General features: G+C 39.8%; 2 protein-coding genes across 2 annotated transcripts; one reads left to right on the forward strand and one right to left on the reverse strand.

The window, feature by feature from the left end:
- Window positions 1-201: 201 nt before the first annotated feature.
- myef2 (myelin expression factor 2) lies at window positions 202-7423 on the reverse strand. Its single transcript, XM_055044786.1, has 17 exons — window positions 7210-7423; window positions 5966-6168; window positions 5174-5226; window positions 4295-4302; window positions 4096-4189; window positions 3114-3305; window positions 2886-3039; window positions 2758-2807; window positions 2608-2668; window positions 2320-2421; window positions 2138-2176; window positions 1962-2057; window positions 1771-1842; window positions 1587-1631; window positions 1016-1194; window positions 660-711; window positions 202-562 (listed from the first exon to the last, which is right to left on the reverse strand). The coding sequence occupies exons 1-17, from the start codon at window positions 7317-7319 to the stop codon at window positions 399-401; spliced, it is 1674 nt and encodes a 557-aa protein (XP_054900761.1). The 5' UTR covers window positions 7320-7423; the 3' UTR covers window positions 202-398.
- A 5584-nt stretch (window positions 7424-13007) lies between these two features.
- Window positions 13008-14655, forward strand: ctxn2 (cortexin 2). The gene is made up of 2 exons (XM_055044787.1): window positions 13008-13316; window positions 14226-14655. Exon 2 carries the CDS (start codon window positions 14295-14297, stop codon window positions 14538-14540), a length of 246 nt encoding a protein of 81 aa, XP_054900762.1. The 5' UTR covers window positions 13008-13316; window positions 14226-14294; the 3' UTR covers window positions 14541-14655.
- The last annotated feature ends 655 nt before the right edge of the window (window positions 14656-15310 follow it).

A 15310-nucleotide genomic window follows, 5' to 3' on the forward strand; every position in this document is an offset into this window, starting at 1 on the left:
CAAGTCATTCATGTTTATGACTGGAAGTAAAAAATCATCAAGCGAAATGATTAAAGAATGGGAGTTTATCCTCCCCCACTTCCTCAAACATATTAAACGTTACTAATTTGAAACTGACACACAAGGGTGTTGAGAAGTGACACTCATAAGAGCAAAATCTTAGGTCCAACTTACAAGTTGAAGATGTTTCCAAGCACACAGTTTAAAAATTAAAAAGTTTATTTATTCAAATAAACTGACAAATCATAACTGGGTTTATAAAACAAAGATAAAACAGCTATGTCGTATACCAACAAAACAAATGAAACATGAAGTCATAGTGTTTTTAAAACAAAACAATGATTGGTACGGGGGTCTGAAAGTGTAAAGTGAGTTACGAGGGGGTTTCTACAAAATCTCTAAGCGTTGCGATCAATGCGGACGTCCACCTCCCGGCCGTTGATCTTGGTTCCATTCATCATCCTGCAGGCCTTCTCTGCGGTCTCTGGAGAATCAAATTTCACCGTCCCGCAACCCTTTGACCTCCCATTTTCCATTTTGATTTCTGCAAACAGCACCTGACCTGCAGGAAACAAGAATCAGCAATGACTGAATGACACAACTAGCATCAATCACAATGAAATGTCAAAGGATCAAGCAACAAAAAATGTAATTCATACCACAATGACTGAACTTGTCTTTCAGTTTTTGCCATGTCAGGTCATAGGACAGCTGCAACACAGATTTATCAATCAGCATGTGACAAAGAACAGTATGCAGATGCTGAAAAGAAGTATGTAAAATAGAGATGCACCAATGCTTTCAAAGAGAGATTAAGATTAGCCAATTTTCAAATGATTAGCTCCAACTCGTGAGAGGAAGGTCAAATACTGAAAAATCTGACACCTCAAACATACGAGTGCTACGAACATTAATAAAGTGAAAAAAAAAAAAAGAATCAGTTAGCTGAAACTTTCATTACTAATATTTACTAAATACGATTTTAGCAGCCTTTGAAGCCGTCAGCCACACTTACATTTCGTACAAATATCTGGCAACCGCCTTTGGACCCTGAGCTCCTGTCCGACATGCCTCCACCCATGTGTCCACCACCTCCGTAGCCTCCAAAGCCGCGGTTCATGTCCATTCCAGACATGCCTACACGGTCGAAGCTGGGGCCCATTCTGTCCATGGACATGGTGCCCATTCCACCACCTGTTATACAGAAATGTGAACGCTTTACCAAGGTAATGGACTCCAGCAGTGCACCATCTTTATGTTTCAAATGACTGGGATTTTAATACTAAATATCACTGGACAGTGCCCAAATAGACTTTTATTCTATTTGAAATAACCAGGCCCCAATGTTTAGTTTGAAACATGATTAAATATGAATAAAAATGTAGAGGGATGGAAACTGCCACACAAATAACATTGTTTTGCAATAAAAATGTGGCCATGAAAGCCATATATTATTACACGAAGGCTAAACAGACTAGAGTTTTACATGTCATGATGCTTAAATGACTTTCATAAAAATATTTATTTCAAGTTACACCTGAGAGTTGTGAAGCATTCAAAATAATTGTTTTGAGTTCTTACTGTACCTAAGCCACTCCCCATGTGTCCCATGCCTCCTCCAAAACTACCACCTAAAGGACAGAAGGTACATATTCAATTCATTTCACAGCTAATTTACACAACTTGTTGGTTGCGATGACAAATTCAAAGATGTCATGAGACAAAAATTTATCAATTAATATGAAATCGATGGATGAATGTCATTCTTACCCATTCCTCCAAAAGAATCCCCGAATCCTCGGCTCATGGGCATGTCAAAGTCCCGATCCAATCCGCCCATTCCTGATCGATACAGATCTCCACAGATTAAAACCTTCCCTCAGCCTGAAGTGGCCAGTACATCTGTATGTGACTGAACTGACCCTAACCTGTGTGCATTTTGAGTGAAAATGCCCACTTACCTCCCATTCTGCCAACTGGTGCCATGTCCCTGCTTCCAAAGACCCCCATGCTGCCAATGCTGTCCATGCTGCCGTAGCCGCCACCCCCACTCATTCCTGTTAAAAACAACATTAACTGGAATCAGTTTAATCGTTAACAGGGACAATCACAACTCAACCCGAAAACAAAATCTTACCTCCAAGCCTGCTCATTCCTCCATAACCTGAATCCATAGCTGTGGCAGAAGAACGTCTCAGTGAGGCCACATCAAAGCGATGCACAAAAATGTATGTATTTATGAAAACCTTCTTTAAAAGAGTTTGCATTTGCATCAAAATAGGGAGAGTATGAAGTAACTAAAACATGTTTTTGACTGACCTCCAGGTCCCATGGAGCCCATTCCTCCTCCACCACTAAGGCGGTTTGCATTTATGGGCTGCCCTCCCGGCCCCAGGCCCATGCCAATGCCACCAAGGCCCCCTGAAACACAGCAAAAAAAAAACAAAAAAAAAAAAACATGAAAAACAGTTGAAATTTAAAAGCACTTCAGAGATCACAATGAAAATATCCTGCAATGGTGCTTTCCGTTTACCAACATCTCTAATACTTTCAACATCTACGTTAGAATTTTCTGAAGTACAAATGGAGCGCAAACAATTCACTTACGGGGCAACTGTGGTGCTTTTTCTACTGGGAGGAAATCATCAGGGGGAAGAGACTTTTCATCCTACAAGTCCATATATAAAATGTTAATTTTTTTATGATCTCTGCCAGTTCAGAAGCAATAATTTCAAACAAGATTTAAATTCAACATACAATTTTAACGTGCATCTGCCTTTCAAAGAGCATCTGGCCGTTGAACATGGCTGAGACAATAGTTAAGGACAAAAGTAAAATGATATATTTACAGGGCTGTGTGTTTATATTTAGATTTTAAAGGATACATATGGCCTGCACAGCTTCCAGAGGCTGATCAAAAGTAACCGTTCCCATTCCACGACTCTTCCCGTCTTTGTCCTCCTTTACATCAGCTCGCTTCACCACGCCTGCCATGCTGAACACCTCCTTCAACTTCTTCCAGCCCACTTTGAAGTCCAGCTGCAGAACACAAGCACAAATGTACCTTCAACTAAACCTTATTTACTTGGATGGTTCTGTGGTTCTGTGCTTACATTAGCCACAAACACAGTGTTTCCTAGTCTGCCAGCCTGCAGCGCGTGGATGACCTCAGGCGGGATGTTGGGGTTGTTGGCAATCGAAGGAGGAATGTTCATCCCACCAGGCACCATGTCCTGCCCACGACCCCCCTGCTGACCTCCTCCCATGCGCTGCAGAGCACGCCGGGCGTGTTCACCGTCATAGTCCTGAAATATAAAACATATTTCAAGACAAAATAATAAATAAAATTGAAAACATAATCTCCAACTAACGGCTTAAAGTTTAAACTTAATGCCACTTGGCAAAAATTAAATATATCAAATATAGTTATAAAGATGTTCCCTTATGTGAACTAAGAGTGACAAAATAAAGCTGAAAAACTATTCAAAATTTTAAATGTAGCCTTTTATTACACTGGATGTGACTTGAAGGATGAATATTGTCACTCAGCTAAAGAAATTTGGAAAGTGCAACAATTTTCTATGAGGACATCAACAAAGTGGTCTTAAGAGCAATCCATCATGTGGAGATCAGTTTATACAATATCAACATGATCCATATTCTGCTGCAGATTCCACTGCAGCTACAAAAAGGCTTCACTGATAAATCAGACTGTTTTTACAAACACAAAGGTTTTAGCCTGGCATTTATGCATTTTATTTATATTTGTGTTTGAAACGTGGCCCTAAAAAATCTGAGAATTATACATGCATAAAATATGAATTTTTGCAGCTATCATTCCTACATTAAAATATTCTACATGATTAACATTTATAATCTTTAAATTTTCCTAGAATATAATTTGTTTTTGTGAGCCACTATAGCTTTATGTATCGTTAAAGCCACATTACAAACTTAACTCCAAATTTGAAATCTGTTATGGCGCCCACAATGATTTCCCCTTAAATTAGGACGCTACTAAAAGTAAACCATGAAAACATTTGGTTAAAACTCATCACAAATAAACTGTTTAGACAGAAAATACTTTATGCTCACCTCTTTGATGTTGAGCGGTCTTCCACTTAAGTCATGCTTATTCATCGCTGACACAGCTTTTTTAACATATTCTTCGTCTTTGAACTCTACTACACTGTTATAAGCAGATAAGAGGAGAGACATGTTTTTTTTTTCCTTTTTAAAAAAAGGGAAAATAAAACATTGACAATCAATTTGAAAATATAAAGTAGATTCTTACCCACAACCCTGATCAGAAAGCAGCAGGAGAATCCAGGTGGCACCCAAGGAGTAAACAAAATACATTTAATATCATGTTTAAAGTCAAATGGAACAAAATAAATGTAGTGTATGCATCAACAGGTTTCTACAAAATTCAGAGATGTATTGTCATACTATGCAAATTGGTTTGAGCTGGAGGTTTTTGGTTGTGTTTGTTGAAAACATTAAAAGCATCATTTTATAAATATTGAGCTCATCTGTGATAATATACAGTAGAGTTTAAAAAGTAGACATGACATTTTGGTTCAAATTCATTGAAAAGGCATTCATATGCACAGCATATTACTATCAGTTAAAGCCTTTACTTTGCAACACAGTTACATTAACAAAAAAAATGATTTGAGCAACTAAGGAAACTTACATTAGTATGCAATTACTTTCTGAAATGCAGTTGTGCAAATTAATAAAAAAAACACTGAGAAAGAAAAAACAAATGCTCAAAACAGTTTCGCTCCACTGAAGAGAAAGCTGTGCCATATTGTGAAAAATAAGATTCTTTGACATGAGGCTCAACCAATCAGATAAAAAACCCACAACCCACATTCCAGTTTGGAGAAATGGCCAAAAACAATCAAACTTTTAAACCAATTGAAATGACAACAACAAATGCAAAAATTTACTCGGCAGAGTTCTTTGCGCTACATTTTCCAAAAGTCTACAGGACATCTCCCATTTAAATGAAAAATCGATCTTTATCCGTCTATTAGGCTCTAAAGACAACATACAGTATCTCCAGTTCAGTAGAGCCAAAGGATCAAAACCTAAAAGAGCACATGATTAATGAGAGCCTGCTGAGGGCATTTAAAACCTCGTGCAGCAAGTTGGCCACATCACTTACCCTTGACTTTCCTTCAGCATCCTTAAAGAGCTCCACGTATGTAACCTCACCAACTACATGAGACATACAAAGGAAAAATACCAAAAGAACAAAAGTAATTTAAGTCACCAAGTCTTCAAGTCGCCGCTGGCCTTGGCAATGCCGCTACGGATGGAGATGTCCCATTAATGATCAACAGTCAGCCCAGACCAACATCCCACCAGACAACACCATGCCTTTCTGGGCAGTGACTGAGACACCCAAAGGCCAAGGCCAGAGAGAAACACAGCTACAATCAACCTGGGAAATTCAAAACACTTCAACATGATCAGTTTAGCAACAGATTCCATTCATGGCAGTAAGAGTGTTTAATGCTGTCATTTAAGCTCAGAAAAGGCTTCTTGACTCCCCCCTAAGTTAAAAGTGAAAACATTACAATATTTTTGATTCACAATCAAGATTTGCCTTGCAGCACATACAAAAAAAAGTAAATAAACATTCAACAATCAATTCTAAGACTGGTTTGGAGATTCACTTTGGAGCTGACAATCCCAAAAAAAACAAGTGACAATGTAACCAAGTTCATCTCCCAAACTGAATTTTACTAAAACACCATTAACCTAAAAATCACACTGTCGTATTTCTTTATTTCTTTATTTATATATATATTTTTTTGCTATAAGAACTACCACAGAAACTACAAACTAAAAGACTAGAAGGAAGATGTCCCATCTGGTAATCAGAAGGTCCAGAACTTCTAGTCAGATCAGATGATAGAAGGGAAGACGCCATCCCCATCCCTGGGGACATTACCTTTATCACGCATCAGATCTTTAATTGCCTGCCACTTCATGTCATAAGGTATATTGCTGATGAACACTCGATTCCTATGAGCACTCTTCTTCTCCCCTCCATGTTTCTCCTTGTAGGGATGATAGCGATTCCCTCTTTTGCCGGAGGACGATTTCTCTTTCCCATCATGCTTTTCCTTGCTTTGCTTGCTTTCTTCGCTGTCCCTAAGAGGCGACAACAGCCAAACATTAAAGAATAACCCATCGACAGACAGACAACATATCGCAGTCATGCAGTCATATTAGGCAACAATATGAGTATAAGTAATTGCATTTTTTCTTATCTTTCACTTGAAAGCCAGTGCATTTTAACAGTACTTTTGCTTTATACAGTATGGGTGAGAAAATTACAATATAAGTGATATATTTTTAACACTGCTGTGCTGCCAATCCCAAACCAATACATTTAGTCAACATTATAATGTCATATTAAGTCTCAATTCAATTAAAATTTACAGTCTACTTTCCCAGAGAGTTGGAGACATATTTGTTTTTTGTTTTGGTTTTTAATTACAGATGCTGATATTATTTAACAATTCTATGTGACCAAATATAGACACAATCAAATATAATTTGTCTATGTGTGTGAACATTTTTTAACGTCAATAATGTAGAACAAATGTTTGAAAAAATACTTAAACTGAATTTTAACATATCTGATAAGCGGTCTCATTCTCATATTTTCGGTGCGATTTGGTGTGTGGTGTGGGATTTTGACAAACTAACATGCTAACAATCTGCTAGCTCATCATCACCGGGGAGCTAATCTTTGCTACCTGGCGGCCACAGAAAATAAACCTCCGAGTTAATGCAGCGCTGCAGTTGCGTGCTTTCGACCAACACATTTTTATCTACGAGCCTGAAATACGTTTATTATATCGCTAAACAAGATTTGTTTCCAAGCACTGAATTTTAAGTGTTTGCAAACCCTTTTTAGCTCAAACGAACTGATATTTAGCATAGCATACCCATTGCTATGCGTTTTAAATCAGCACTACGGTCTTAAAATCTGTGAGGCAACTCTTCTGACTTAAGATGGTGTATAAATATAATGTCCGCCACACAATCGAAAGTATAGATTTTTTGGGGTTTTGCAGCAGAAGTCGGTTACTTTTAGGGCAACAATAGTTAGCACCCGGAGCCTCCATCTTAGCTCATGTGGTTAGCAGCTCCTGAAGGGAGGAGCACAACACCATTGTTACTCACGTTTTCACGCCGTTGGGTGTTTCCTGGGATGTCTCGTCCGTCTCGGAGAGGACCGATGCGGTTGTTTCCTCTTGCTTTGGCTCCTCGTCAGTAGTCGCAACGTCTGCCATGCTGAGATTTTCCTAAAGGAATCTCTCACACTTCACGAGATGCTCCTACGCAGTTGAAATGTGCAGGCTTTGTTCCTCTGCTTCGTGGCGCGTGAATAACTGGAGGTTTGCAAACCAACTGAAAGGCGCGTTACCGCCACCTGCCGGGAGGAGGTCAAATTCATTTACAAAAGTATTACGGGGGAAATGTTGTGACCATAGTTAGTAAGGATTAAAAACAATTACAAATCAGACATATGGCATCCATTTAGGGGGCAAAGGTAAGCTTCTTGAACAGGATCAATCTAAAAGACAGCGGTTATATAAAACAACATAAAAAATGCAAGCAAGAAACTCCAGAGTCATCCAAGGAGGCATCCTGATCAGACGTTCAAACCACCTGTTGATCCAGGTTCTTCCCCTGTATTACAGGAGGAAAGCAAACACAACTCTTGCTTTGGTTGTGTCGGGATCTATATACATCTGGACTGGACAATTAGTATGTGACATTATAAAATCAAAACAAAACAAACAACCTGAAATGAAACCTTGGGGTGCCCACTTTTGAAGGGTCGCTGTTGGCAAACACACCATCTGGCTCAACGGACTAGCTGCACTGAAAGCATCTATTAAATCCTTAAAACCTTTTCTGACACAAGTGAGAACCCCTTTCCATTTTTCAACACCTTTTATTAAACCATCATAATTTTGATGTTTAGGTAGGTGAATTTGTTTTATTAGTGTTTCTTCACTTCTTCTGAAGGCTGTAAACACCATTTGTCATGAGTGTTGGTTTATTCTTATCTAAATTGGTAGTTCAGACATTTTCTTTGTTTTTGGTGGATTCAAATTGCACACAAGCAAAGAGTAACCTGGATTTTGTAACATTTCAAGAACGGGCAGAGACTGCTCTGAATATTCTCAGAAACTCTCTTCTCAGGCTTATCTTCAGGGGGCAATGAGACACTGGAGTCTCTCCTCCTCCACACAAATCCCCTATTAAGGTATCTGTCCAATTATGCAGTAAAGACAGTAAAACTCCTGCAATAAGAGAAGAAAACAATGATGTTATTTTATTGACTTTTCAGTAAGTAAACATAAAATCTTTTGAAATGTTGGGTGAGATTTGCCTGAAAAAATTATTTTAAAATGAAACGAGTTTCTACTTTGCTGCAGAAAGAGCGTGCAGAGGAGATACGTTCTGCACTGGAATAAACCTTAATACAGCTATGCCTAGTGCCAGGAAAGGTGACCCCTCCTTAACTGCTTGTGTAATAGGTTGTAAATTATATTTCATTTATAATACAACAGCATTTTAATTTCCCTTTTGGGAAATATAAAAAAAAGTATTTAGGTACTATTCTATTTGTTTTTAGTTTCAGAAAGTAATTCATGCTACCAGCATTTCCCTAAGCCTACACTTAAGCAGCACAGACACAGTGTCAGTTTAAATGCTCTCGTTTATTGATTGTAATGCACTGCCAAGTCAATTTATAATTCCCAAAACTATTGACTGATGCATTTTTTCTTCACTGGAGGAATAATTTCAGTTCTTCTATACGCACAGCTTTCATATCTACAGAGGCCTGTTAAACAAGTCAGAGAAAGCTCCACTGCCAAATAAATACAGTTACAGCTGACTTTTCAATTACCAAACAATTGTTCTAAACAAGAAATGTGACAATTTCATAACAGCTGCAAGGAGTAGCAAAAAACAAATCAACTTAGTTCATAAGCAGAGTGATGATTATTAGATTAGCATCGGCAAATAAAAAGGTAATACATTCATCCAAACTTGACCTAAAGAGAAACTTTCTTCATAAGCCCAGAAGCAAGCGATGCACAGGACAGTAACATTTTAACATGTAAGGTACATGCATGACTTTGTAAATGAAATTGTAAGGTCAATAAATTGACTTCATGTTTCATGATTCACAAGGTGTTTTCTGAGTAGGTATTCTGCAGTTGAATGCTGCACACTGAAATAATATCGGCTTGCCTGACAGATAAACCTGATTTGCGACCCTGGAGTGAAACTCAAAACTATTGACTGAAACTGAAAATATTGTCACATTTGCAGATAATTAAGTCTTAATACTTGGGGAGAAACCATAGGGGTGGATGTAGATCAGACGTCTCACTGTGATTTGTTAATAAAATACCACTTTCAGTTGCAGCCCTTAAAACTAAGTCTGCATAATATTTATTTCATTACAGTCATACATCAAAATGTTTTAAAGCTTTTTCTTTTTCTCAGAGCTATGTATATTTGATGAAGCTTGGCCAAAGTTAGTTTCATAATGGCTTCAATTGTGTTAGTGGGGGTAAGGGGCTGACGATGCATTTAAAATCAGCATTTGTCTTTGTACTTGCTTGTAATATTTTATTATTATGCGGCATAATGTCCACTTAAAGAAACCTTAAAACAAATGTTTTAAGGTTTCCAGTATCAGCTTTGTTCCCAACCTGTTTGAATAAAATAAAAGTCTAACAATCTTTCTCCATATGTCCTCTGGATGCTGGATAACACTGAAGTATACTTAACGCAACAAGTTTGTGGCCCTGCAGTTTCTCTTTCAGTGTCAAAAGATTACAATCTCTGCACTGAGACACAATGAAGAAGGCGTTCTCCTTTTGTCTACTTGCAGAAAGGAATGGACCAAGGTTGAACTGGGTACTGAGGAGAAACTGATTTGGGAGCACACCTTTGGATAGGACATTTGTCCATCAGTCACTACAGCTCAGTCTTTCTTATTTATTTTTACATGGTAAGTAGCCTGAATTTGTAAAGTGCTTTATTAAGTTCAAGGAATCCAAAGCGGTTTACACAAAGATTAGTCATTCACCCATTGGTACACACATGGGTGTGTACCCATGTACAATTTCTCCTCTCTCCCTGTTTAAATCATAACTTTGACTTCCCGCTGGTATAGTACAAACGGTGCCAGCTACATTGTAGCTTACTGCCATATTGGCTGTAGTAAGCTACCCTGGTGCAGACTGATAAAAGAAAAACTGACATAAAATCGTTGCTTCCACCAGGATTTACAAGTGTCTTGCCCAAGGACACATCCATGGAGACGGATGGAGCAAGGGTTCGAACCAGCAACTCACATATACAGGACAAACTCCTTTTGCCCTCACTACATTTAACCAGTGAACCAACAAGGAGTTCCCTTGTTATTTGACTACCTAAATCAGACTGTATTATTTGCCATCTAAAAAAACCTGGAGTGTTTAGGAAGGTGAAAACTTTACATAAATTGTTAACTAAATTCTGATGAGGCTCGTTTGTCAGATCAAACGTATCTTTTTAAATACCAACTATTAAACATATCTTACATTAAGCCTACATTTCTGTCTTTAACTGAAGTGAAGGCTTGAACACTGTGTGAATATCTTTATGTAATTAATCTATGTAACATGTTTGACTTATTGAAAGAAATTAACTTTTCCATAATTTACTAACTGTTTCAGTTTGACCAGATCAGTTTGTTTCTCAGACACACACATTTGCAGTGTGCAGCGTTTCAATCCCAACTCAAAGTTCTAAAAGAAAGAAACAAATTTAATTGGTTGTCCTTTCAAGGATCTACGCAACATTGAGCACAAAATGCCAATTACTTTACAAACCGTATCAGTGTGCTCGAATGTGACCCTTTTTGGACATGAACATTAAAAATGCTGAGCTGCAAAAAACCTATAACTACCAACACAATGATTAATGAGTTGTGTCTTTAAACATAAGACACATGTCAGGTGTTGGGTGTTTCTTTTGGCATTTGGTATCTTCTTGCTTCTCTTCTTTTTCTGCAAGCAAATTATTTCATGCTTATGTACCTGACAAAACATAATCATGACATGTTTTGTCAGTGGGGGCAACCTTTTTGTTGAAAGTATCTTCTTTAAGTACACAGATTATGTGAGTTTCTTTCTTTTTATCTGCACTGCAAGTAAAAACAAGCAGCCTTTAATTAAGCAAAGTAAAAAGAAAAGTATGTTGCTAAGAGCTTCTTGATTTTCAGGATGTTTGTGACCCTCCTTACTGTGATAACACTGAAGCCCAAACACCATTTTAATTTATGAAAATATATATATTTGCTGATAGCTCAAATTTGCAACTTTTGTGAACTGCAGCCATAAAAGCCATTTTCTCCTCTCTCCCTGTTTAAATCATAACAACTTTAAGTGACTTCCTGCTGGTATATTATAAACGGTGCCATCTAATCCCATTTTCTTGGGGCAAGCAAAAATATTTTCAACAGCTGGTTAAAATGTGAGTTGGTAAAGCAAGCATGAAATGGGCCCTTGGCATCTGCATTCACACTTGGCTGGAACACAGGTTGGCCACAGAAGTGGGGTATAAAACAAGAAAAACTACAAATATACGAAAAGGTGAAATGACCAATGAAAAACGAAACAAAAGCTCTTGAACATACTGTATACAGTATGCTGTATGGGCCCCCCACCCGTCTGAGGGACATGAGCATCGGCTCAGCTCGCTTTGCTACTGGCCGGCTCTTCACATGTTATCAAGAAAACAAATAGAAATCTGACCTAATTATAATCTGCTTGCTCATGGCAATAATAGTAACAGACTACTTCAAGCCAGTCTCGAATGTTCACTCACTGTAAAAATAATTAATAGTCTAATCAAAATAGTTGACCATTCATTACTGCAAGCCATAAACTGCAAGTGTTGTGACATCTCATGACGTCCCAGTAAATTACAGTGTAAAACAGCCTCATTCTGTTTCAAGAAAAGTCTGTGAGTTGAATGTAAAATCGAAAGGCAGCTCGTTTGTTCGTATCCAAACCTGCAACACAAACACACACACACACACACACACACACACACACACACACACACACACACACACACACACACACACACACACACACACACACACACACACACACACACACACACACGTGTATATATATATACATATATATATGTGTGTGTATATATGTATATATGTGTGTGTGTGTGATAATTACTGACGCATAAACTTGAAAGGGAATATTATCTCTGGGAATCGTCCAGCTGTGCACATCTGAAAAATTAATGATGCCATGAATTATTGTACATCACATCCAGTTTTATGAGCACCTCCCTTATGACATTTGTTATCTGTAGAATAGTATCATTCAATTCGAAACTCCTGACAGCAGACAAATTGCTGGGTTTTTCTCTCTGCTGCAAAATCTTGCTGTGGACAAACAGCTGACCTGCTGTTTGGTTTCCTGTGTGATGCTGCTTTTCACCCCCTTCTGAAAATGCTCCTCTTTTTCTCCTCAGCAGGTTTAGGTTACCTGCATCTGTAAGTCTTTTGAGCTGGGATTTGGTAGGTCTAATTCAATTTGTCCCCAGACAACTGCACCAATTACGGACACATCATAAAACCAGGCTGTGCTGTACCAAAAATACCTTTGCAGCAGGTTTTCGTGGGCAGCAGCAGCCAGGGATGCTTTCCTTAAAGCGTAATACTCCTGTCCTACAATACACAGAAAGATGCAGGTTGCTTGTTGTCTGCCGCTGCATTCGTCCTGGCATTGCTGAGATGGGTGTGGGTTGTTTTGTGTGTGTGTGATCTGTTGTGAATGAGTGAGGCAGCAGAGCAGCTGAGTGAGACTAACAAGTGGTTGCCATGCAGCAGGAGCAAGCGTGCGTGCTTCTAGAGGGAGAGATAGAGAAACAGAATGATAATGAGCAGGAGGCAGCAGCAAGCGCTAGGACAGGAGCCGCATCTCTCAGGAGAAACGCGTAGAACGGATTGATCCAGCCCCACGCCTCTGCTCCTCTGTCTTCTCCTTTTTTTTCTTTACCCTCAGCTTTTTTTAAATTCATTTATTTATTTATTTTTTGCTCAGATGTGAGCTGCTAGCCTGGCGCATCCAGCATGCCAGCAATGGGTGGATTAACTGATACACGTCTGAGAGCTCCAAGGAGGAGGAGGAAGAGTTGCTTGCAGGAATCGGCAGCAACAGGTCTGTAAGGATGGCATGGAAATGATGGTGAGGCATCTGCATTTTCTTCCTCAGACATCCTAACTAGAGAATCTGTCAATGCAGTGCTTCTCTTTCACCCTTTCCCCACTCCCGACTTGTGCAGTGTCCTCCTCCTCCTCCTTCTCCTCATACCACTTCCTTCCCCCCCTCTCATCTCTTTGTGTGTATTTCCTAGCCAATCCACCCCACCTCCCATTATAACTTCACCCACCTGCTGCTTGCCATAGAAGCAAATTTGACTGATGGAGGCAGACAGTCCACTGGTGTGACTGAGCCAGTTTTGTGATTATGTGTGGTCAATTACAGTCACTCTCTTCTCACTGCCTTACAGAATTACACTGTCTAGTAGGCATCTTGCTCACACGCAACAGGTAGAGATGCGATCCTCCACAGCCAAACAGATGCAGGGCTGCATCTTCATGAGAGGTGACGCTTTTTGTTGTTGTTGCTGTTTTTTTAAATTCGCACATCGGCTCTGTTTGTGTTTTAACGGCTGGCTGTGCACTGCGACACACTGTCATTCTAACCTGACCTGAAGGAATGCATATAGCCACACAACCTTGGCTCATTTTCCTGCACCCAGTTCGCAGGAAGTCTTTATCGCAGCACCTCTGTGCTTGCTGCTTGCAGCTTTCTGCAGAGAAATCCCCAAAGGGGCAGAGCTGGACAGATCTCTGGACATCTGCTTGATGTCTAAATCAGAAGAAGCTATTTAAAGATACCTGTAGTGCTTCATGTTTTATTCAGATCTGCATTTAAATAAGAAAGTTCTGCCTGCCTCTCACCACGTCAGCACTCTTATTCCTCCTCATGTTGTCAGTGCTAATTGTGAGTTATGAGGTGCATTACACAGATCTCCCCCAGACAAGAGGCAAAACAGGACTAATCCGAGTAAATCCTTTAACCCCTGTTCAGGTGACATGCAGGCTTCGAAACGCCTGATCCCATCTGTGAAGAGATGAGGCACCTAGACGTGGGCTTACCATGAGCAGCGTCCACTTCAACCACTCCCTTGCTGCCATGAGTGGAAACGACATAATGGCGCACTCTCTGACTCTGGAGCAGAAGACGGCATTTGCCTTCGTGGGGATGCTGCTGGTGTTCTTGGGACTGCTGATAATACGCTGCTTCAGGATCCTGCTGGACCCCTACAGCAGCATGCCCTCCTCCAACTGGGCCGATGGCATCGAGGGGCTGGAGAAAGGGACGTTCGAGTACGCCCTCACCTAACGATGGGACAAGAATACACACAAATTACGAGAAAAGATGCCCAAGCCTACACAACCACCGCTCCCGACACTCCCATTAAGACACCCCCAAGTGATGAACCAAGCTCAAGCTGCGAAGCTGTTGTGTGATGTGCGTGAATTGCTCGGTGAGAGAGCCTTTACTGTATATGAATATATGCAAACAGTGTGTGTGTCTGACTGGATGTGAGGCAGATGCTGTGTCACATTGGGTGACCTTCTGCCAGAGGGCGTGTATTTTAGCTCATCAATTGACACAGAACTTGGCTGTAGCTCCCTTTAACCCACACCAACAAGCTGAATGTCATGACGAGGTGGATTTCTGTGGAACAGGGTGGGAGACTGAAGACTCAGGGACAAGACGCCTATCTCGAACTTAGAACAGAAGACAGCGCGGTTGCACTTCTGCACAAGTGGAACAGTTCAGCACAAGACTGCACCTGGATGGATACAGGGTATTATGTCATTCTAGTGCTTTGTGAGTTATTCAAACCCAGTTTGTCGGGAATCTAAAGGAAGCAGCCACTTTTTGTTGGATCAGTCGTTTTTCTGGTGTCTTGCTTCCTGACGTCCTGCGGCAAATAAGCAAACTGTGACCTACATTGTGGTATTCCTGTTTCTAAATAGTGCAAAATGAGCTCAGATTGTACCGCTCCTGCGTCAGAGCGATGGTGAAGTAAAAGTGGCCAAAGTTATATGGACTGATTGATGAGCATAAGACAAGAGACTTTTTTTTTTTTTTTTCCACTCTCA

The sequence above is a fragment of the Poeciliopsis prolifica genome, unplaced genomic scaffold (assembly GCF_027474105.1).
Source record: "Poeciliopsis prolifica strain line A6 unplaced genomic scaffold, Auburn_PproV2 SCAFFOLD021, whole genome shotgun sequence".
NCBI classification, from domain to species: domain Eukaryota; kingdom Metazoa; phylum Chordata; class Actinopteri; order Cyprinodontiformes; family Poeciliidae; genus Poeciliopsis; species Poeciliopsis prolifica.